We start from the raw sequence: 22,793 nt of genomic DNA, 5'->3' as shown, positions 1-22,793 counted from the left end.
TATTTTATGTCGGGGCTCGTTTTAGAAAGCATTGAATTAAGTGTTTCTTGCATATACCCATGTTGCATCTGCAGGAAGGCAGCAGCTGATGTGCACCATCTAGAGGCAAGGAACATAAAATGACTTCCTAATATCTCCGAAGTTTAGAATTTGGATGTCCAGAAAATGTTGATTTGTAATGTTTCAGTCAAATTGAAATCTATGTGTGATGCACTTCATAATTATAATTCCGATATCACATTTTCATGCTTGCAGATGCACTGCAAAATGAAAACCAAAAATCATTGTACAAGAAAATTGGATACAAAACTTACTAGTTCCTCAAATGTTTTTTCTCCGCCTCTCTCTGTGTCCTCCTGCAGAATGCAGAGGGTCACAATATGAGCATCCCCATGCCCGGTCATCCAGTGAATTTCTCCGAGGCCACTCTTTCCCAGGCCCAGACGGATGTCGAGCAGCTGGAGAAGCTCATTTCAGAACACGATGTGGTCTTCTTACTCATGGACACGAGGGAGAGCCGCTGGCTGCCTACAGTGATAGCTGCCAGCAAGAGGAAGGTAGGAAGAACAGAACGGCCACACTGTCGCTGACCAGCGGGGCCGGGGTCCAACGTGTGGGGTCACTAACGCTGCACACATTTTCTATGTGAACAATAAATCAAATGCCAGTGTTTTCTGTTTACTGGATTTTTAAATGGGGAAATTGTCTTATAATGTACCACAAGCCAAAACCACTGAGGCAGTTATTCAAAAAAACGACATTAATTGCAGACAAATGTCTGGTGTGTTGCATCAATGTTGCACTGTGATCTCAAATATAAACATGTTTTATGTACATTATTTCAATGGTAGTACTGAGGCTAGTTAAAGGAATCCACATATCTGTTTGCTTAAAGGATCCAATGGACCGAGTAGAGACAAGACTGTGGCCGGAGACATTTGTGTCTTGTTTTTGTTTTACTTTAAGCTGGAACTTTTAAATTTGGAAACCGTTTCAATTATCTTCCAGTAAATTGAATTTGGTCAATAATGTTGGCCACATCTTCTGTTTACCAGCTGGAATTCTATTAGTTGCCAGGCAACTTCAGACTATTATTGAACGTTGTGTCATTACTTTTTAAAACCTCCAGTGGTCTCACCCATGCAGCTTCTGTACTGCTATAAGCACTTGAAAGTTTTCTCGGACTGCTGATTAGGTTTTCTTGATGGCCTGCTCAGCTGAGAGGGTATTTGGCCATTTGTGCTGTGGAGCTGTTTTAGACTTCACCGCAAATTGGCATCACAATTTATTTCCTACTCTAGATGCTTTCAACATTGTAAAGAGCCTATTAATGTTTTATGTCATTACTTTTTTTAATGATTCAACCCATTACAAGCTTTTTGTTTGTGTAAAATGAGCCATTTAGCAAATTTGATTTGGTTGAAATGTGCTGTGTTTGTGTTTAGGAGGAATGGATGAAGCCAAAGTCTTTGCCACTGCTTTTTAAAAACATTTTTGTTGTCATGATTCACCATAATTGCTGTCTTTCACTCTCCAGCTGGTGGTTAACGCCGCTCTAGGCTTTGACACATTTGTCGTGATGCGCCACGGCCTGAAGACGGCCCCCGTCAGTCAGGGTGTTTCTGCAGCAGCAGACTCCTCCACTTCCTGTTCTTCTGCTTCCTCTTCGTCCTCCACATCGGCCGGCACCGCGCCCTCTGTCCCAGCATCCTCTCTGTTCTCCAACATCCCAGGGCACAAGCTGGGCTGCTACTTCTGCAATGATGTCGTGGCACCAGGCGATGTGAGGAAAACACAAACATGCGCTCAACTCATTAACTCACGTAATGCACTTAAAACAAACACACTGCCAAAAGGGTAAAATATTTAAGAATAAACACAAAGCAATTAGGGTTCTTAGATATGTTTTCTTCAACCAACACTCATTTTTTAAAGCTTATTTTATTTTATGGGCCAAGTGACTAGGTAAAGGTGTTGCTCATTATCATGACCCTACAGTTATAACACAACTATGCATGTAGTATTCAGCAGGTAAGAGTCAGATATTTTCTTGGAGACCAAAACAGAGCTCAAAAGAGAGTGAATATTGCACTTTTATTTGTCAGTTGCCCAGAAACTCAAAATGAATGCTAATGTTGCCGTGTGCTAACACTTCCGCAATATCAACTTTAGAAGTTGATAATATGGGAATGTTGTGTTTAACATTTGTTCCGTTGCCCCCAACTGATGAAAAAATACTTATAAACATATTGATGCAGGTTTAAATTGTATGGTTTATGTGATTCTTTTATGGGATTTTATGATCATTGTCATAGGCTGAAAAAATTGTAGCATTTTGAAATGCTGTGTTTAATCATGTTCTAAAAGAAGGAGGGAGATGTATGACACAGCCTTTGTTTTTTCTCGCCATTTCCATTGTGTGTCTTGTGTCCATTGTTGTACCCTTTGTGACACTCTTTGTTTCTCACTCTTTGTTTCTCTCTTGTTGGTCTTTTTCTCCCTTCATGACCTTTTGATATTTATGAAAGCAATCAATCTGCTGTTGAAGGCAACATGAAAACTGCTATTCAGCTCTCCTAAAAATGCCATATGGCTCCATCCTGCTGTCACAGGTTTTAGTGATGTTAACATTTGAATTAGAGGCACAGCTTCCTCTCACAAACGTTGAGTTTGCTGAATGAATGGATAGAAAGTTCGAGATAATATAATACGTATACAAGTTGTTTTGAATTGAAGCAAAATGGTACATATTCAACTTATTGTGAAACACACACAGTCTGTCACTACAGTGTCATTGATCAGCTGTTATAACAAACACTTCAGTGTTTGTAGCCATGCTCACGGTGTAGCTCTATGGATCTCGCTTAGCTGGTCCATCCATCCGTGTTTCCATCTGTTGCTTGGTTGATCCGGCCAATATCCAGACAACTATTAGAAGTGTCATGTAATTTACTACAGATATAAATGGGCCCAATTATGAAAATAGTATGGCAACATTAAATGCCACTTAACTAAAAGGATTCCTACCAAACCAGTCATTGTGTGGCAAATAGTCTGCGATCAAGCAATTTAGTCATTAATTGCTCACTCAACCTACGTCACTTTGGATAACAGCATCATCTTGACCCATTCGGAGTAAAATGGAATCATTTTATACCTTCTAAAACACATTTGATTAGTGTTAATCATCTTCTCTTCCTTCCTTATTTCAGAAGTAACTCTCATTTTTTATTTTTTTTTGTAAACAGTCGACCAGGGATCGGACTCTGGATCAGCAGTGCACAGTGAGCAGACCAGGCCTGGCCATGATTGCTGGAGCCCTGGCTGTGGAGATGATGGTGTCCATTCTGCAGCACAGTGAAGGGTAAGCACAGCAGACTTGCACCAGTTATGTAGGCCAATTATAAGAAATAGAAAGAACTAATTAAATTGATTGAACAAAGGAATATGTTGCACTTGGATTTAAGGTTATCTCTAATGACGGCTCCATTGTTAAATCGATGTTATGCACAAAAAGAACGTTTCATGTCATCAAGAAAACATGAAAACAGCTCTGATCCTTTATGGTGAGCCTCAGCCTGGCTTATCCTATTGCCGGGATGATTTTTCCAATTAAAACACATAAAAAATCAGAATCCAATAAAAGATCCTTGCAAAAACCTTCACCTACCTCAGTGAGCCTCAGTGTGTTGGGTACCTCACTCCAGGGTTAAAGCTAAAGGAGATTGTGCCTTTTGATGCCGTGGCTCCTCAACTGTCAGTAAACTTTGCTTGCTTACTTTTGCTTTTTGATAGAGCAACCCTGAAGCTGAGGTCTTACTGCACCGCAGATAGTGCCTTTAATTTGGTTGTAGCACAACACCACGAATTAGCTGTACTTCAGCCCAAGAACTTGTGATCGCTGCAGAAGTGTTGTTGCAACTTATAATCCATCTCTCACTTTTATTCCTCAAAAGCTCGAACACTGTAATTCAGTCAGCTCTCACGTTTTCTTGCCAATCTGTACTCGCTCGATATTTTTGACTCTTAAAAGTTCTTATAATTTTTCACACACTGAAGGGGATGTTTTCGTGCTTATTAAGTGTGCACAGATGTGTCTTTGTGGAAATGTAATTGTGTGTGCCTGTTTGGTTGAAAGTCGTACTAAAGTGGCTGCTTGCTGGGCCTGATAAGACAGACATTTTCTCTCGGAGTGTTTTGAGATGTTATAAGCCGTTACAGAGCTGCTCTGACTTTCCTGGATAAAGAGCTTAGAAAGCAAAGAAGAGAAAGAGAGTTTTAATGTAAACTCTGTACCTCTATGGTTGTGTAACTCCTTCCTTTACAACAAGATCTCCCTCGATTGCATCTGCCCTCTCTGTGTCCTTGTTTTTCACGTCATAGCTGTTTATTTTCTTTCTTTTAAACTTCATTTCCGCCATCTCTTTCTCCCTTTGAAGGCCTTCATGCCAGCGTTCATATGAACAACCATGGGCTTTACAAGATTGTCACACAAGGATTCATGTTGCAGCAGTTTGACAGACATTTAAAACGTGCAGAACTAAACTGAGCTCAGTGTGAGACTTGATGTTTTCGTCATTGTTATCCACGGAGAGTCAAATCTTTTAAACCTGGCTAGATTTACTGGAAAGCAGTGGCTCTCAGATCTCACTTTTAAAATGTTCAAGCAAATGGAATCTCTTAGTTCTCAATAGAGGCTGCCAAATTCACAGTCTTGTGACATTACATTTTCTGTCTAGATTTGCTACAACCCTGTATAATAAAACTAATTAGCGTCACGCATTAGGGTTATTTGTTGTTGTGTTAGGCTCGTACCTGACATATAATGTGTAATATTGTGGGGATTTAACACTTTTTTTTCCCCCTCTTTCAGTCAATTTTTTAAAAGTATTTAATTTCCTCCCCCTCTCTCTCCTCCCTCAGAGGCTACGCAGTGGCAAGCAGCAGTGACGACAGAATGAATGAACCTCCCACCTCTCTGGGTCTAGTGCCACATCAGGTCAGACGCTCAAACTCGCTCACATGCATGTTGTTTTATACTGAAGACAATCTATGCTGTTTGTCCATTTACCTCCATCAGCCTGCCCTCTGTTCGCATATCTATGCATAATTATAAGCCTTAAAATCTTAAGTGGCACATTTCTTTCTGTTCTTGTGTACTTGTACTGAAAATTCACATGTGCGTCTTCAAAATAGTGCTGAACATACCTGGCTTCTGCAGTAGTTACACAATTACAAGTTCATGCAATCTACTACAACTGATCTGCTACAAATTCTACGTTTATGGAGATAACTCTCTGACAGTGTCAATCCAGTCTGAATATTATTAAAGGTCAAATTGAATGCATTACTTTTCGAAAATTGTTAATTTTGCAAAGTCCTTAACAAACAAATATGAAAGCAGTGGCCATACAGACCGGTAACTGCAATAAAATGGACTATTTAACCAATAATAACACATGAAAGTAATTTTAAACAATAGCATACACTTTGATACACCTTTTAGCTGAATAAACACCTCTCTGACCGTTCAAAATGCTTAAAGGGATTGACATATTATATTAACAACTGTAGTTTTGTATTTCTGTACATAGTAGGTTCTATTATTGTCATTTTAATGGTCACTTGATGTGTTTAACAAGATTCTTAATGAACTGATGAATGAGACTCTACTTACCCTAAAATGTCAACAATTAAGAGAAGATTGAGCTTGTCTGACCATAAACAAGACCAAACTGTGAGATGAAGACATTTTATAATATGCACTGCAGCTATGCATGTCTTTGTGTATTATATATGGGAATGGATCATTTTCTGTCTTTTATGAATTACGATGCTCCAAAGTAGAATGGGCCAAGGATATAGCCCTGTGGCTCACCATAACATATCATAACTAGAGTTAAAGTGCTGCTGTTGTGCAGAACAAAATTAATTCAGTTTCATGGGTCAAGGAGCAGTGGAGTTGAGTCGATACATAGTGATAGTCAGTAAGTTGGCTAGCTAATACTTCCTGGAGATTATGGAGAAGAATGGGGAGTTAATTTGTGTAGTCATATTTCTATGGTCTTTCCATCGTTTTTGTGAGATTTTTGAGGGATATAAGCCACCGACAGTTCTGTGGAGTGGCTACTGTCTTTTTTTTTTTTTTTTATAGATCTCTCATTTTAAAGGTCAATTCACTTTACACATTCCCAATAGTCTAAGGTCTAATAGTCTAACTAATCTATTAGTTGGTTTGACAGAAAAAACAATGTGTGAATAGTAGTATGAGGTCAGTGAAGTGTGATTACTAAGGAACAAAAACCAATCAAAAAAATCAATACACAATTTCTTAGTTGACAAGACCTGAAGGGCATCTCTATTGAAACACTAGTTTCAAGCCTGTCTTTAAAATAATATTTTCCCAAGAATGTTCTGCAGCTTTCCAAGCTGTGCCCTTTTTCTTACTGACTGTTGTCACATACTCAAGTATCTCACCCACCCCATTTGCATCTTTATCAGTATTCATCACCCCAAGAATCTGAATTTCTGCCATTTGCTTGACACCTCCACCGCTCGTGGTATTTCAACCAAATAATCCAGAGAAAAGTGGAATGCAAATGTGTTGCTGTGCGTGTGTGTGTGTGTGTTTCTGTAGAGAGAGAGAGAGAGAGGGTGATGGTGAGGGAATAAGGCAATGATGACCAAAGAGAGAGAGAAATGCGGGGTAGACGATATGCACACGGGTGTAAATGATTGCACGGTTGTGTGTGTGTGCGTCCAGTTTTGTATATATTATGCCTGGGATGCCTGTCCCTCCAGCTGTCTACTGCCAATACAACACCCTGCAGATGTAGTTTGAAGCGGCACGCTCTTTTTTCCGTGGTGCCACAGTGACAGCTTATGGTGCTTTACAGAAACTGCATGATGTCGTTTTTATTTACAAGTGTCTGAATGACAACCCGCCAATACAGGACATTTTGGAGTGCTGTAAACCTTTTACTCATATAGCCCAAAATCACAAAGGGCATTAAAAAGACCCTCTATCTTTAGACCCTTCATTTGGAAAAAGAAAATCTTCCCCCAAAACCCCCTTAGTGAGTGTCGTGTCTTGCATGCGGCAGTTCTGTTGAAGTGATGATGAAGGATGCTCCGTGGACACTGTTCTTGCTGGTATAATAAAGTTTATTACAAACAAGCAACACATGCCATTACGGACGTCTAGATCGTCCGGAGGTCTCAAGTCGAATCCGAAAGTCCCTCCTTCTAGGGCGCTCGCTTCATCTTTATATAGGGTACATGTCATGTTTACATCTGGGCGGAACGTAAGAGAATGTATGTGGCCTCCTCATTCTACACATCCACCCTTCTGCCCCTGGTCTCCTGCACATCTGGTTTTCATCTAAGACAACTACACTTGGGGTCTTCGCTGTATCGTGCAAGGCCTGAAAATATACCACATGAGCAAACATAATGGCACCAGGACAGACGGACATCTGTCATTTACAGAAACGACCAAAATAGCAAAATTACATTTTTATAAATTGTCGACAGACACTAGCTGGAAACACATTTTATTTGTTCACTATACTGGACTCCTTAACTCAATATAAAGGAGGACATAATGTGATATGTAAAATTGTCATAGCAGTTTGAATGTGTTTTGTTTGTGTCATATGTGTAACTGTATTAACCTGGGTGTAAATATCTTTATTTTCCGTAATTTATTTAATTGTAAACTGACAAAGTTGTATGCTATCATATATACGATGCTATAAAGGCTTTGCAGTTTTATGTAGAGCTGCTAGTCAGTTCAAGTCCATCTTACTTGCCCACACTCACCCATTGGTCTGACTCACTCATGCACTCTCCCCTCCATTTGTTAATTCATCCACTGGACATGTCTGTCTCCCCAGGTGTCCTCTCACCATTCATGTTATATTTATAGAGCCTGTTACTGCAGGTAATATTTCAATCCATCCCTGCCTTTTTATTGGACATCCTTGAATGTGCCGTTCCAGTTGAAATAGTCGGCACATAGATGGAAAGATATAAAAGACAAGAAGAAATGAGCAAAATGAAATGAGCCTCCGGCTGAAGCTGTTTGACTAAATTGAAACATCTTGCAAGAAGCACGGTACCACATTGTATTATATTATCAGTCACAGATGGAGAGATGTACATCTGAACCCGATTGCCTGACTTTACCACACAGCCTTGGCTAATGCACATTTGGCCTCGAAAGGGGCAGCTGAAATGGGGGAGGGCATGAAGATGTCATAGAGTTTGCATCCAAATATCCCATCCAAGAACCCGTAAAGAATCAAACTATTTGTCAGTTTCACTAACAATAATAAGTATAGCCAGAAAGTCACTTGAGGCTGTGGTCTACGTGCGTCACCAGAAAACGTAATGGGTGAAGCTTTTATTAAGAAATCAGGAGGATGTGGGTATAAGAGAGGACGTGTAAGCGATGGAAAGAATATATTGATGTGGTGATTTCAACATTTGTCACAAAAGAGTTTTGTGTGTGTGTGTGTGTGTGTGTGTGTGTGTGTGTGTGTGTGTGTGTGTGTGTGTGTGTGTGTGTGTGTGTGTGTGTGTGTGTGTGTGTGTGTGTGTGTGTGTGTGTGTGTGTGTGTGTGTGTGTGTGTGTGTGTGGAGGGTTCTTTAGACTGTAATCAAGGTAATTAGCCATAATTACTGTAGTTATAAATAGAATGGAATTAAAGCTTTCAGGCGTGAGAGATGTGGTGAAAAGGTGTTTCACATGGCTGGAATAATCTCAACCCATGGCAGGACTCTGCCTTTCCCCTGTTGTGTAGCACCCTCGTAAGACACTGTTCTAACTGCATTCCTTACTGACATTTCACCTTGATATTACTTCTGTTTTTATATTGATTGTAGGCTACATCCACCTCAACTGCTATAATCATGACTCGATGCTTACAAATGCAAACAGCTGCTGTTATTCAATCAATAACAACATAAAGTTCAATATGGCATCTGAGCATTCTTCACATCCTGCCACATCGTGAGTGTAATTAATAGTAAATATATGAATTGTCATGAACACAGTTATGCTCGTCTGACAGAGATCATAAAATGAGGTGCTGTTACAAAACAATGGACAGATGATGCAGCTGTGCCACACATCGTATTTAATTGACTTCTCTTTCAAATGGCGGATTTCTCTCTTCTCGTGTCTCTTACTCGCCTCCCCCGCTTGCATCTCTCATAAGGCGGGATTAAGATGCGAGGAAAGGAGGCGAGGACAGCAATCAAGGACACATGTTGGCATATTGAAAGGCACTCAGTGTTTCACTGAGAAAGGCTGTAGTCTCTCTGGCACCAGAGGGCGCTCTTGGCATGATTTTAAAATGTAGAAACCATAAAAAGTCAAACTGCCTCCAAAATCTTCAAACCCCAGCTTTAATGTTTTACTACTTCTCTACTGTTCAATGTACTTTACTTACAAAGAATATAGTCATCAAAGGTACTTTATTCTCACAAACTGAATACTTTCTGTCCAAAAGGCACATTTAACATTCAGTAAACTCATACACTGCTCTTTTTTCTCTTGAGTTATCGTGTGTTTTCATGGAGTGTGTCTCTTTGGACTCCTGTTGTGCTATTTTGCTCCTCTGTTTCATGTCAGTTTTTGACGTGTTGATTTCTCATCCACAGATCCGAGGCTTTCTTTCAAGGTTCGACAATGTCCTGCCTGCAAGCATGGCCTTCGACAAATGCACTGCCTGCTCACCCATTGTAAGTAGCATGGATTGTAACTGACTAGTGTCTTCAAATCCAGTTTACTAACAAGACAGTGTTTAGACAATATATAAGAAAGATTGCCGCGTAGTTGCAGATAAGCAGGCTCTGATTTACTTATCAGATCAGATTATTTTACTATGTAACAACATTGTTTTAAAGCACAAATTGCAGACTTAGCAGAGATGGGGGATTCCCATCCCTCCCATTTCTAAGTCACTGGAGCTGTTTTGAAATGTTACCCCTTGAGGAATACTGAACACACACACACACACACACACACACACACACACACACAGGGAAAAGCTGGTAAAACCATATGGTAACAATCAGGCAGCAGTTGCACATTGATGTCAGTGACTGTCGTATGAGTGGAATTAGCTCCCACCACTGCAGTGTGTGTGTGTGTGCGCGTGTGTAAAGATGGGTTTTTGAAGGGTCCACATATCCCCAAATCAGCCAAGCAGGGGGGGAGAGATTGCCCTTGTGTCTTTTTAACACGTTGTCATTGGTCCACAGTCAACTGGCCAATCATTGCGCCAGGTGGCCCTGTGGTCACTGTGTCCAGCTATGTGATTGGTTAGTGTACATTAGTGTGAGACCAGGAGAGGGGCACAAGTTAGAGAGGGAGAAAGTTTTAAAAAAGAGGCTAGAGCAAGATGATTGGGGGGGATAAAGTGCACTGCTGAAGAAAGGGTGTTGTGATGAGTGGAGGGCTGGTTCTCTCTCTCTCTCTCTCTCTCTCTCTCGTTCTCCCCTGATCTCAATGCAGTCTTTGTGTCTATAAAGAGGTCATAAAGCCCCAGATCCATCACTTTCATGTGAAGACAGAGCGAGAGAGACACAGGGAGAAACCAAGAGGGAGGGGGGAGGGGGGGCGGGGGGGCTAGTTGGCTTTGCTTGAGTTTTTCTCCACCTACGCTGCTTTTGAGAAAATAAGTATAAAGTTCCACTCGATCTTAAGGTGTCATGTTTCTGTGTGACTGATGGGATTATTTGGTCTGTTTGGAGGGTTCATGGGGTTTGATGGGGATTGAGGTGAAGCCTGTGTAGTCGGGAACAATGAACAACATGAGTTAGGAAAGACGATCCTCTGCTGAGGCAGGGATAAAGGTTATGTAGTGAAATTGGTGACTGTGTTTTGATTCCGTTAATCCCACCCACACACATTTTCCCCTTTTTTTTTTTTGCATTTGCTCTTCTACCTTTCATTTTCTTCATTTCTACTAGTCTACTTCAGTTCCCCTCTTTTCCTCTCCTCTGTCTTACCTTCTCTCCCTTCCTGTTCTCCCTCCCTGCCCATTCACTGTAACAGGATTGTGTGTCTGTCTTTGTCTTATATATGTGTGTGTGTGCGTGTGCGTGTATTCCTGCCGCAGTCAGCTGTGTGCTGCCAGGTCACTATGGAAACAAAACAATTCAGGCCCTGTCTGGGCTGGAGCAGTTCCTGTAGAGTTGGGGCTTTTTTTTGTGTGTGTGTGTGTGTGTGTGTGTGTGTGTGTGTGTGTGTGTGTGTGTGTGTGTGTGTGTGTGTGTGTGTGTGTGTGTGTGTGTGTGTGTGTGTGTGTGTGTGTGTGTGTGTGTGTGTGTGTGTGTGTGTGTGTGTGCCAACTCTTTCTGGGGCTGCAAGCCAATAAAACTACACACTATAGAGTAAATCTCAGCTGACGTGGTCTTAAACCATGCCAGAGACCTCTTACTACAACGACTGGTACTAACACCACCAAATATGCCACATGCTACCATTATTAATGGCAAAAGAAGTTTCTTTTTTTTTTAGATGTGTAGTGCAAAGTAACAACGTAGCTCAGGGTTTCTCTGGTAATGCATTTCTTCCTTCTGAATAACTAGAGTGGTATAACTGTTTTATACTTATACTTAAAATAAACCGTCCTCATGTCACAGATTGTAAAGATTACAACTTTTAATGTATTTGGGTGGAATTTAGTATCCAGCACCGATCCCATTAAGGACTTGTGGATGTCAAAATCCTTCATGCCAAAGATGAAAACCCTTGAAACAAACTAAAATATACAGGATTTGCATCACTACACTGAATATTTTATTTATATTTACATTCTTACTAGCAACCACTTCCACACTAAATGCAATTTCTGGAAATGTCATAACTAATTCTAGAATAAATAACTTCATGTTTTATATCACCGACACGCATGCATTGTACAGCAATCGCATAGCTCCAACTATACACACACGTTATGGGATGTGCTTCCTGTAAAGTGTGCTGGTACCGACATACCATGAGGCCTCAGTGGTTACTCAGTGAGTCAGTATGGAGGTTGTGCGTTTTCAAGGCAAGTGTCTAACCTAGCGTGTTGACTTTACAAGTTAACGATGGGAAGTCAAAACCGTTGAATCACCAGGAACTGTTTACTCATCGTGTTCAGTAAGTGTCACATCACGGCAAAAGCACGAACCAAGAACCTCTGAGCATTTCATTGATTATGTATCGGTCATTGATTTGAACTGACCTGTACTTTGAAATACAGCAGTCAACTCCGTTTTTCATGTTCACAACATTAGTTAAAACCCCTCTGAGCCACCATGACCACCCAGTGTATGTTTGATATGTTTAAGGATGCCACACACACACACACACACACACACACACACACACACACACACACACACACACACACACACACTTAGCCTATAGTGTCGGATACTTTCAGTGAGCATCCGCACAGTATGGATCCACTAACAACTTCAAAAAGAAATAGTCACCACTGTAAAATACAGCCAGAGGGTTGAGATTTATATGGCTCTATAAGGAAGGAAGCTTTAGGACAAGTGCACATGTACACGTTAGTATACAGATGTGCAGCACACCATCTAATCCAGATGTTGATGATTCCGTTGTGCTGTCACTACTGAAACCCGCCAGCGCCTGATTAACGGCAACGGAATCTAGTAAACGTTTCAAGTCTCTTCCGTTCTCTGTGTTTACATTATGTTTATGTTTTTACGACATATTCCCCACAGTGATTTTGGCACAGCGCGGTTTGAATTGGTCAGATATTAGATGCTTCAGTCCGCTATCAAGCTTTGTAACCTCTCGAAAGAAAATTGTTCTACAAATTATTTCTGTTGTTTCATCAAGTTGCAGCTGTAAAAGTGCCAAACACTCAGTTTTGTAAAATTGAGAATCCCTAAATACATAAAGCATTTGATGTAGGTACAATTAAATGGTCAAAATTCACAACCCCATCTCATTTGAGTTGGCTGAATTTGTGACTTTTTTTCCATGTGACTGTTTTCTGTCAAAGTCTTTTGTCTTGATCTTGTCTACTATTGATATGAGTGAAGGATATTGAGGATATTGGTGTGTTGTGTGTGTGTGTGTAACTCTGTGTCTGTGTGCATTACACGTAGTGACTTTGTCAACTTTATCACAAGATCATCGCAGTTATCAAGTTGCTTTCTGTGTCGTGGGCATCTATATTTCAACAAAGTGTGTTTTGGCCGTTGGCGTCTCATGTAACGGATCCCATGGATGGAAGTGGAGAATCAAAGAAATAAAAGAGAGGGAAGGAAAGAAAGGAGAGGTTGAAAAGACGAACGAGGGACACGTCAGTGTGCATTGTGTGTGGTGTGTCTGGCTCCACGACTAGACGCCATGTCAGTCTGCGAACACACACACACACGCACACGCGCGCATGCACTCGCACGCATGCACAGATGTTGATGCTCACAGTGTGTTGATGTCTGAGGCAGAGGTAACCCTACACCTGCAGAGGAGGGTCTGTGGGCGTCCATGAAAGGCTTGGCCAAGCTTAGGAAGGTAGTCGAGAGGGCAGAGGGTGTGTGTGTGTGTGTGTGTGTGTGTGTGTGTGTGTGTGTGTGTGTGTGTGTGTGTGTGTGTGTGTGTGTGTGTGTGTGTGTGTGTGTGTGTGTGTGTGTGTGTGTGTGTGTGTGTGTGTGTGTGTGTGTGTGTGTGTGTGTGTGTGTGTGTGTTGGAAAGAAGGTGTGGGTATTTGAAGTCAGTGCTGGTAGGAGATCAAGGTAAACACTGAGTTCCGGTGTTTCAGAGGTTGTGCCTATACGGACAAGAGCGCACTTTTATTTCATACCATTAAAAGATTATTTTTATCTACTTTTGAGAGACAATTTCTCCTAATGTTTTTGATTCAAGTGAACACGTCCTGATGCATTAGCATGACTCAGCCCTCAACTCAATGTGTACACATCAGACTCTAAAAGGGACTTTCACCAAGCACTGAACTTTTAGAAGTGTCTTGGACATTACGCAATGTTTTACTTGACAGTGCAGTTAAAGGTGAAGAAATTAATTTATGTTCGCTTTAAGCTTCTCTTCCCTTGAGACTTGAATCAGACCTTTCAGGGAAATTACTTCCCCAGCATTCAACCGTCCTCCATTAAGGTCTACAACTTGCTGTTGTGTAAATGTATTGTGTTTGTAGGCAGGCGCCTCAGTAACACACACACACACACACACACATTCACACACACACACACACACACACACACGCACACACACACGCACACACACACACACACACACACAGCGACTTATTTTTCTCCCTTTTTGTCAATTTTGTCAAGTACTCTGTTGGTTCCACATCATTTCAAAATTGCTGTTTACGCTGGTCCACTGTTGTCTACACATTGATTAAATAAAAAGTAGCAATGTAAATCACAGGAGCAGCAATTTGATATTCAATATGCAGCAAGGAATCGGTACAGTTCTATAACTACCTGCAGTGGAAATGTTTCAATCAGAATGGATTTATTATTAACCTACCAATAGACATTACATTTCCTGTTCAATCACTGGAAATTGTTCTTTGTTCATGTTGTTTATTTCGTCCAGGTCCTGGACAGCTATGAGAGGGAAGGTTTCAACTTCCTGTCCAACGTCTTTAATTCATCCCACTCTTTCCTGGAGGACCTGACGGGGCTGACACTGTTGCACCAGGAGACTCAGGCTGCAGAGGTAAATCACACTCTTATACACCACAAACGGGTACAGACACACACACACACACACACAAAAGCCTGCTGCAGTCAGAGACAAAGGCCGCAGCGTCGACATGTACATTGATAAAAGCACAATGTCACACTTGATGCATGCACAAGTGTGAAGCCTTGGAGTTGGTGTTTGATTTTTCTCTTAACCCAGTTTTACAAGAGAAAAATCGTCTTCGTGTTTATCTATCTGACAACTTTATGTTTTTTTACGGTCGGTTCAGGAGGTCAGAAGCTGCCGGCCTTGAGCTGGGATACTGTGGAAGAAACGCTTTCAGCGACTTCTAAACCTGACCGAATGTGCACTTTGTGAAGGAGGCGGAGGACTCGGGGGTGGAATACCTGGCCATCTTTCTTGGAAAGATCCCTAATAAATAATTTTAAAAAAGCACTGCAGAGGATGAAATTTGCTCTGAGATGTTGAAGGCTCTGGAGCAGAGGCTGTGCTGTGCCTTCTTGGGAGACCTTTATGTAGGAAATGTGGTTGCATCAGAATGTGGAAACTCACTCATTGAGCAGGAGTAATGTTGTGTCGTGTGAAGGCTTATGATGGAGTTCTCTGGGTGTCTTCTAGGGGGTACTGTGAGAATATGGGACCATAGCTAAACAGCATTTGGTATTTGTGTAACTGGAGTAAGTGAGTATTTTAGGCAATAAGTCAAGCACGTTCACACGTGAGGGGAAGACAAAGAACGACAGGTGAATCGGTGCAGCATCTGCAATGTACGTTAAGAGGTTTCAATATCCTGCCTCGCCTGGGAATGTCTCAGGAGAAGTCAGACGTCATGGCTGGGGAGAAGGACTTCTGGGTGTTCTTGCTTACCCTGCTGGAGCCGTGACCTGGACCCGAATAAGGGACAGAAAATGGATGGCTAGATGGAGCTTACCATTGAGCTGAGATTTATCAGCTCCTCTTGTGGAAACTGAAGTTTCATTCGTGAGATTTGTTGAATGAAATGTTTTAATAGGAGCTACACTGTTTTAACTCAAAGGCAGAGATATTTTTGTCCCGTTGTAATTATTCTGTTGCCGTAGCAGCACACAGTTGATGTCTACGGAGCAACGAGGGGCAAAACGTTCCAACAAACATGCAGAATACTTGGTGGTGGAATATGGGTGGTTTTCCTCAAGACTCCCCTCTTGACATGAGACAGGACGAGGGAGGGAGGGAGGGAGGGGTTGGGTCTGGTCATGCCGAGCTGTGGGAAAATCCCACGTACTTTCTCCACAACTCCTACTCATAACACACAGATGGAGGAGGCTAGAAGAGAAAATGCAAGGACGCACGACGGAAAGGAGGGAAAAGAGTGTAGATAAGAGAAAGGCAGTGGAGTTCGAAAAGACGAGGAGAAAAACAAACGGAAAGCAAAATAGGACAGGAGATTAAAGAGAAAGAAAGTAGGAGCTGGCAAAGAAGAATATATATATATTTGTCCTTTTCACTCTCGTTCCCTGATTCCCTCTATCAATCTTTACCTCATTCTCTATCATTCTCTCTATCGATTGTTCCTTCCTTCTCTATTCAACCCGCCCTCTCCCTTGATGGAGTGTGTTGAAGTGTCTGGCTCAGGTCCCTTTCTCCTCAATCAGAAGATAGAGAGATTGTTTTGATTGCTCAGCCCACTAGCGCCGAAAGTCTTAGCGCCTGTTTCCTGTACACAGATTAGCTACTCCAAAAACTACTGCACTTGGAGGACGTCCCTTCAAGTTTTTTTGTTTTTTTTCCTATTCCAGGAAAGCGCAGAGGCTCTTCTCCCGCTCCTGAAAGCATATTATTACTTATTTCATGCGGGATCCCACTAGAAACGGGCCTGTGGCTCATTTCGGATCTTGTCCCATATTTTAAGAAGTACCGGCCCGAAATAATGATAATTCTCAATGTAAAAATGAGGGGTTTAAAGGGTCCTTGTGGGATACCTTTTTATGTATTGGAGTTGTATACAGCTATGAGTCATCAGTGGATGATGCTCATGGCTTCCAGTGGCTTATTTAATGACTTGTTGCTTTAAGAAGGTTCTTCTTTAGAAGTTAGACATACTGTAGGTCTGTGATTTTAAGTGCGTCTGTCAGCCTATCGTCTGATTAGGAAACACAAAAGAATTGGTTATGTTTTACAAAATGTTTGTGCGTGGATTTTAGTGGATTTAAATGACTTTATTTGCATATTAAGTTGTTATTTTTACCCATGCTCACGTCTTTCCCTAAAGCATGGTGCTGAATTCTTTACAGATTGTGTGTATCTGTGTGTGTCATTGCATGTTCAAGTGTGTGTAGCCATTCTAAACTATAATCTACGTCACCAGATAGCAGTACTATGTACTTATGGCCTATTTTGGGCGAGTTTGTAACCTGAGAACTACTTCTTATGCAGTCACCACAGCGTTTTAGGGGAGTTCAAGTTCGGTAAAAGTTTAGACTAACTGAAAGCGTGTGCGTGCGTGCGTGCATGTGTGTGTGTGTGTGTGTGTGTGTGAGCAGATCAGTGTGGATGGCTTCTTTGTGAGATCAGTCCGATTGGGATTTTAAACTTTGGCAGAGTGGAAAATGTACTACGAGTCTGGCGTCTGGCAAATTAGTTACATGTATTTTAAAGGTAAGTATGCAACATGTCATGAGTGGTTAAGAAAGGCAAACATGACAAACCATTTTTAAATATTCATGGCATGATCTGTCCTTGTACTGTGTTTTTCACCACTTTTACTCTACAATTTGGTACGGCCAGTTTCCCGACAGCAGTCCTTGCAACTGTTGCATCCACTGTCACTCCCCTCAGCCTCAGTATACTTCAAACCAAGTGCTCGGCAGATCGTCTGATGGTGGAGATACACCAAATCTGTTGATGTTTGTGAGGACGACTTGTCCTATTTGCTTTCTCTGGAGATCCAGTGGCGTGTTGATGATACGGCTCGGCGGGTTGACTGACCATTCGCTGTTTTATCTGAAATTGCCGAACAAATTCAGATAAAACCATCAAAGTAGGCAGCGCTGATCAAATATAAATCAAGATTCTGTGACTGCATTGCGTATCTCTCGCCTCAAATCTTTTCAGGAACATATTCTATAAACATATTTTATTGAGCCTTTTGCGTGCCACATGTCTCGGCTTATACGCGGTTTCTTTTCTTTACTTTACTTTTGACAAGTCATGTTGTCGGTTAAATGCAGTTAAGCATTATTAACATTTACCAAATTGACCATTTATAATAGAAACGCCTGTTCACCAAAGCTAAGTAGTGTCCCTTCAGTTCAACCAGGTCAGATGGCACACATTGGCCCTTCCAGATGAGTCCCTATTGCACGTTCAACGACGGGTTACCTGAACTGAACACAGTCCAGTTTGCGAAGCATTTAAACAAATGTTAAACCAGTGTAGATACGTGTTAGCATGTCAGAAAAGGGTGTTGTGTTGGCTGGTTAGCCTTCCTGAATCAACACACACACACACACACACACAAAACACTCAAAGAGCCTGAGAGGAAATGACAGTCTGTGCAGGATGTTGTTCATCTCCTCTGACGCAGCCACCCGCTGTCTTTGGCTTGGCAGGTGAAATTATATAAAATGGCGTATATATTCGTCCATACAGGCACAGAAAGGGGTCAGGCGGATCCGTATTATGTAAGAGGATAGAGATCAAAGGACATGGATTTTCTCCCTACAACATCTGAGAGCCTTTTAATATTATTAGCAGAATATAAAAGGGCTATGCACAGTATGAAAACCTCCACATACAAATGATGTGGTGCCTTTTCTTTAGTACAACTGAAACATCCAGAAATTGTAGTAAGAGAAATGATACATTATAATCTTAAATTGTTTAAGTTAAAATACTACTTAGTGGCTCTGCAGTACCTCACATTAAATCATAAACAGCCATAGCTCAAGTTTTGTATTTGTTGTTCCCAGTTCTTTTAGGAAGAAAAGAAACAGCCTTCAGAAAACCCCCTACCACTAAAAAATGATGTTTTTTAAAATAATTTAACAATGATAATAATGAATTCTCAAGGTGCTTCACATAGAGTGAAAACAATTATAGGACAACGTTAAAACTAACCAATATATATGAAAGAAACGGTTATAAGGGTTGAAGTAGGATAGATACAATTATAGACAAAGTTTCAAGTCCCAAGTTTTAAGTAAATAAAATGAGTCACTACCCAGTTGTACCCTGCTTGTACCATCACGTGATATCAAAGGAAGCCCTCCGTCACTGGTCACTCTTCATGTGACACATTCCTTTCATCATTTTCAGTAAGCGATCCTTCTGCTCGCGTGCGTGCGTGTGTTTCCGCACACACGAGTCTGCCTCATTGTGAATGTCCCGTATACAGAGAATGCGTGACCCTCTCAGCACAAAGGGCCTTTCTGCACAGCTCTCGTTCCACTCCCTTCCACCTACGCCGACTGAGCGCTGCCAGTAAGTCACAAGATGAAGACGTTTGCGTTGAACTTAGAAGAAGAATGTGTCACTTGTCACACGAGTTTTTTCTTCTTTGGTTTGATCTTGTGACATGAGTTTTTTCACTAATTACATATTCTGCAAAGTGATTCACTTAAAATTATTATTGTAAACTTATACAATGGGTGTCAAGCTCATGACCAGAACCCCTTATGTAGTTGACACATGGTTTGGTCCCCAGTGCAGAACTGGGTCACACAGAGAGGGTGTATATTGTGGATTTTACTTGTTGAGGGTGTAACCTGTCTTTGTTCAACATCATCATCTCAATGTTGCATTTTGAAATGAAATCCTTGTTGAATTACCTCAATCCCTAATTAATAATACGAGACCTTCCTGGAAGTTTCCAGGTCCATGAGGTCCTTGGGGGTCTGGGCCCCCCAATTTGTTTTGTAGATGACACTCCAGATATCCAGGACAACTTTTCATGAGATCAGTGTCTTGCTCAAGAACAGTTCAATAAGTGACATTTACAGTTGGGAGTATCGTGTACATGGTGAGTTAGTTCCAGGGCAATCTCTCCGCCAATTATAAGCTAAATCTTTTTTTTTTTTTTTTTTTTACTAGGCTATGCACTGAGTTGAACCACACTCCACTTCCAAGCATGATAAGTCTTGATAAAAGAAAATCCTGGGTCTTGACAAGCTCCTCTTTTTTTTTTTTGCCTGACCGCAGTACACAGAGGCAGCGTGCGGTATAATATAGACAACTCTGTTACTTCAGATCTGTGCGTTTGATAGCAGTCTGTGCGCCATCAGAGGCCACTAATCATCACCTTGAGTCATGCTAATGGCCCGAAGGAGCAGAGGTTACCCATCCACCCACGCTCTGGTCTACGTACAACACTGTGCTGATGATAAAGTTGATGTAGTTATGTTGGCTCCTCACCCAGCAGCTTGGGAAACACACAAGTGGGAGCATGTATGCACACACACACACACACACACAGTATCACAGACTCTCACCACACTTTCCCCTCCTTTCTCCTCCTCTCTCTCTTTCTCACCCCCACATAAACACACACTTGAGCGTCAGAGGGCCCCATGGATGTCAGAGCTTTATCCAAACACAGCTACGGTTGCTACATGCTGCGATTATTACCAGATGGACTCGTGGAAACATATTAGGTCTGCTTTTTCATTAGCACACTGCACACGCTCCGGTGAGAGAGAGAATGAGAGACATTTCAAAAAGTTGTATCCGTTACAAATTTCAAATCAGGCGCAATTGACCCTCTTCAACCCTTGTCCCTGAATGGTTGTATATTTCAAGTTCCATTTTCTTCCATTTATTTCACGTTTTTTTTTTTGTGTTGCCATGTTTTCAAAACATCCAGTTTAATGTCTGTTTGTATGAAAGTCACACCCTTTTATTCTTTGCAATCTTACACTCAAGAGTGTTTTAAAAAGTTCTATTAAATCAAATGTGATGACAGAATATGGTCCAGCCCTCCCACCCGGTTACATGTATTACAGATACTGCAAAAACCAAGTTTATTAGTTAGTTGACCAACAGAAATAGTTGATAATTCATTTATTTTATTTTTATTTATTCAGGCCATTTATAAAGGCAAAATGTTCATGTTTCAAAGTCAATATTAGGACTTCATGCGTTTATCTGTGTTATATCAATTAAATGAATACATGAATATCTACGATTGCTTTGATAAAACAATAAATATAATGTCCCCTTGGAAACGGATGTTGCATTTAGTTACATTATGATGTGTTCAAGCTCCATTCAGTAAAAATGAGTGCGAGGCGAAGGTACATTATGACATTATAATGATGTGTTCAAATGTAATCTTGTCTTTAGGCGAGGAATATGAGGCTGATCATCAGAGAGTAATGATAAATTCACATAAAAACAGTATGCAAACGATAATAAAGGGGTGTATGTTGACGTACATGGATTTATTCTTCTGTTTAGTTTTCTTACCTCGGTGTCTAATGGATATGGAGAATCGTGGAGTTTCACTAGTATTGGTATTGACCACTACATTTCTGGTATCCCTATTAATGACAAACGTAAAGTACACAAACACACACTTATGCCAGTGTCATCATGTATCTCCGGTACTAAGCATGTGTGCATTAATGTCCCACATGTATGCCAGCTATGCCTGCCTGACATCTATTGCACTGCTAATTATAAATGTGTGGTCTACTTTTAGGGATGTATGTCAGCTATGTAAAGACCCATCACACCTCCTATGCTTCCTCTCTGTACAGAGTCTCTCTCTCTCTCTCTCTCTCTCCTTCTGGAGTGCTGTCTCTCTCACACATGCACACACATGTTCAGTGCTATAGTTGGTCTAAATCTCCACAGTTCTTTACGGGATAAATTCAGAAGCTTTAAGTCAGTCTGTGGCTTGACTTTTAACCTTGCTTGCTCACCTTCCTAACCTTTTTCTCCCTTACGGATGTGAGTATATTTGGTAGTGAAGATTCCTGTTGTATTTATGAATAATTATTTACCTGACAACTGTCCTGACTCTTGAGTCCACTGCGTTTAACTACCCTCTCATGGTGTCCTCCCAGGTTACAAATGATGGTTTTGGAGACATTTTGTGTGAAATATGTATCCGATTCTGTATTTACTGCACAGTGCATATTGGTAATCATAGTAGATACTATCATTTTTCATGAACAGTAACTTTCTTTTGTGCAGTCCAGCATCAGAGTGTCCACCCAAACTACATGTACACAAACTTTATTGCATTTGTTCACCGTCATATAAGAATCCTATATAGTTTAAATAGCTTCTGGATTATGGTGGGGAATGATAGTCTGTTAAAGAACACACATTCTGTCTCAGGGCACATTTGCATCCAGCACTTTGGTCAGGTGGGTCAGCTATGTCATCATTCCTTTAATACCCCCCCCCCCCCCCCCCTCCTTTCTGTTTCTGTAGCTGAGGTAATATGAGTCGAGCATAGCTGCTCAGTGTTCCCCTTATGAGAAGGTGCTATCTCAAGCAGAATACCAGTCAAATATAAATACCCAGGATACATACAGAAAATAACTCATATTAAATATACAGTTCTTAGTCACCATAAGAAGCCAAAAACTATGTGTAACTCTCTTTTGGGCTGTTATATTTAATACTTTTCCATATGGTATGTAACGTAGATTATATAGATGAAGAGGGTATAGTGTGAAATATAGCAGGTGATAAGATGTGAACCTCTTTGGCCTGCACATTACTCCACTGCTGAGGGGATACTACTTTAGTGGGCTGTATATTAATACTACACTCGTACACAGGGCTGGAGCCGGTGAGGAGGTGGACTGTAGGTGGGGGGCAAAGTGGATGCATGGCACCCAGGACAGCTGTCTCGCTTCTTGAGCCCAAAGGGGCCCATTCAGAATTAACAATCATTAATCTTGGGAGAGTTATTTTCACAAGTCATAAATAGGACCCATAAAGCCAACTTTTCCTTCACTATGTGGGAAAACTTAGAGCGGCCCTGCTCCTATAAGGGGTCGCTCCTCCCCGGCGCCAGTCAGTCCACAGTGATGCCTTCTTCTGGCCTGGCAGCTGGCTGTGTGCATGGACGGACAGACAGACGAACAGA

General features: G+C 41.3%; 1 protein-coding gene across 1 annotated transcript in view; it reads left to right on the top strand.

The window, feature by feature from the left end:
- The window catches only part of atg7 (ATG7 autophagy related 7 homolog (S. cerevisiae)), a 51,530-nt gene that overhangs the window by 13,156 nt on the left and 15,581 nt on the right, over positions 1-22,793 (top strand). The window contains exons 13-18 of the mRNA XM_076111100.1: positions 363-557; positions 1,538-1,783; positions 3,249-3,364; positions 4,924-4,999; positions 9,667-9,747; positions 14,603-14,725. Of these exons, the coding sequence (XP_075967215.1) occupies positions 363-557; positions 1,538-1,783; positions 3,249-3,364; positions 4,924-4,999; positions 9,667-9,747; positions 14,603-14,725 (837 nt within the window). The remainder of the gene's footprint in view (positions 1-362; positions 558-1,537; positions 1,784-3,248; positions 3,365-4,923; positions 5,000-9,666; positions 9,748-14,602; positions 14,726-22,793) is intronic.

Source organism: Anarhichas minor, unplaced genomic scaffold (genome assembly GCF_050575085.1).
Source record: "Anarhichas minor isolate MPS153535 unplaced genomic scaffold, ASM5057508v1 ptg000043l, whole genome shotgun sequence".
NCBI lineage: Eukaryota > Metazoa > Chordata > Actinopteri > Perciformes > Anarhichadidae > Anarhichas > Anarhichas minor.
Note: the sequence above shows the minus strand (reverse complement) of the source record. Positions and strands in the feature narration are given on the sequence as shown.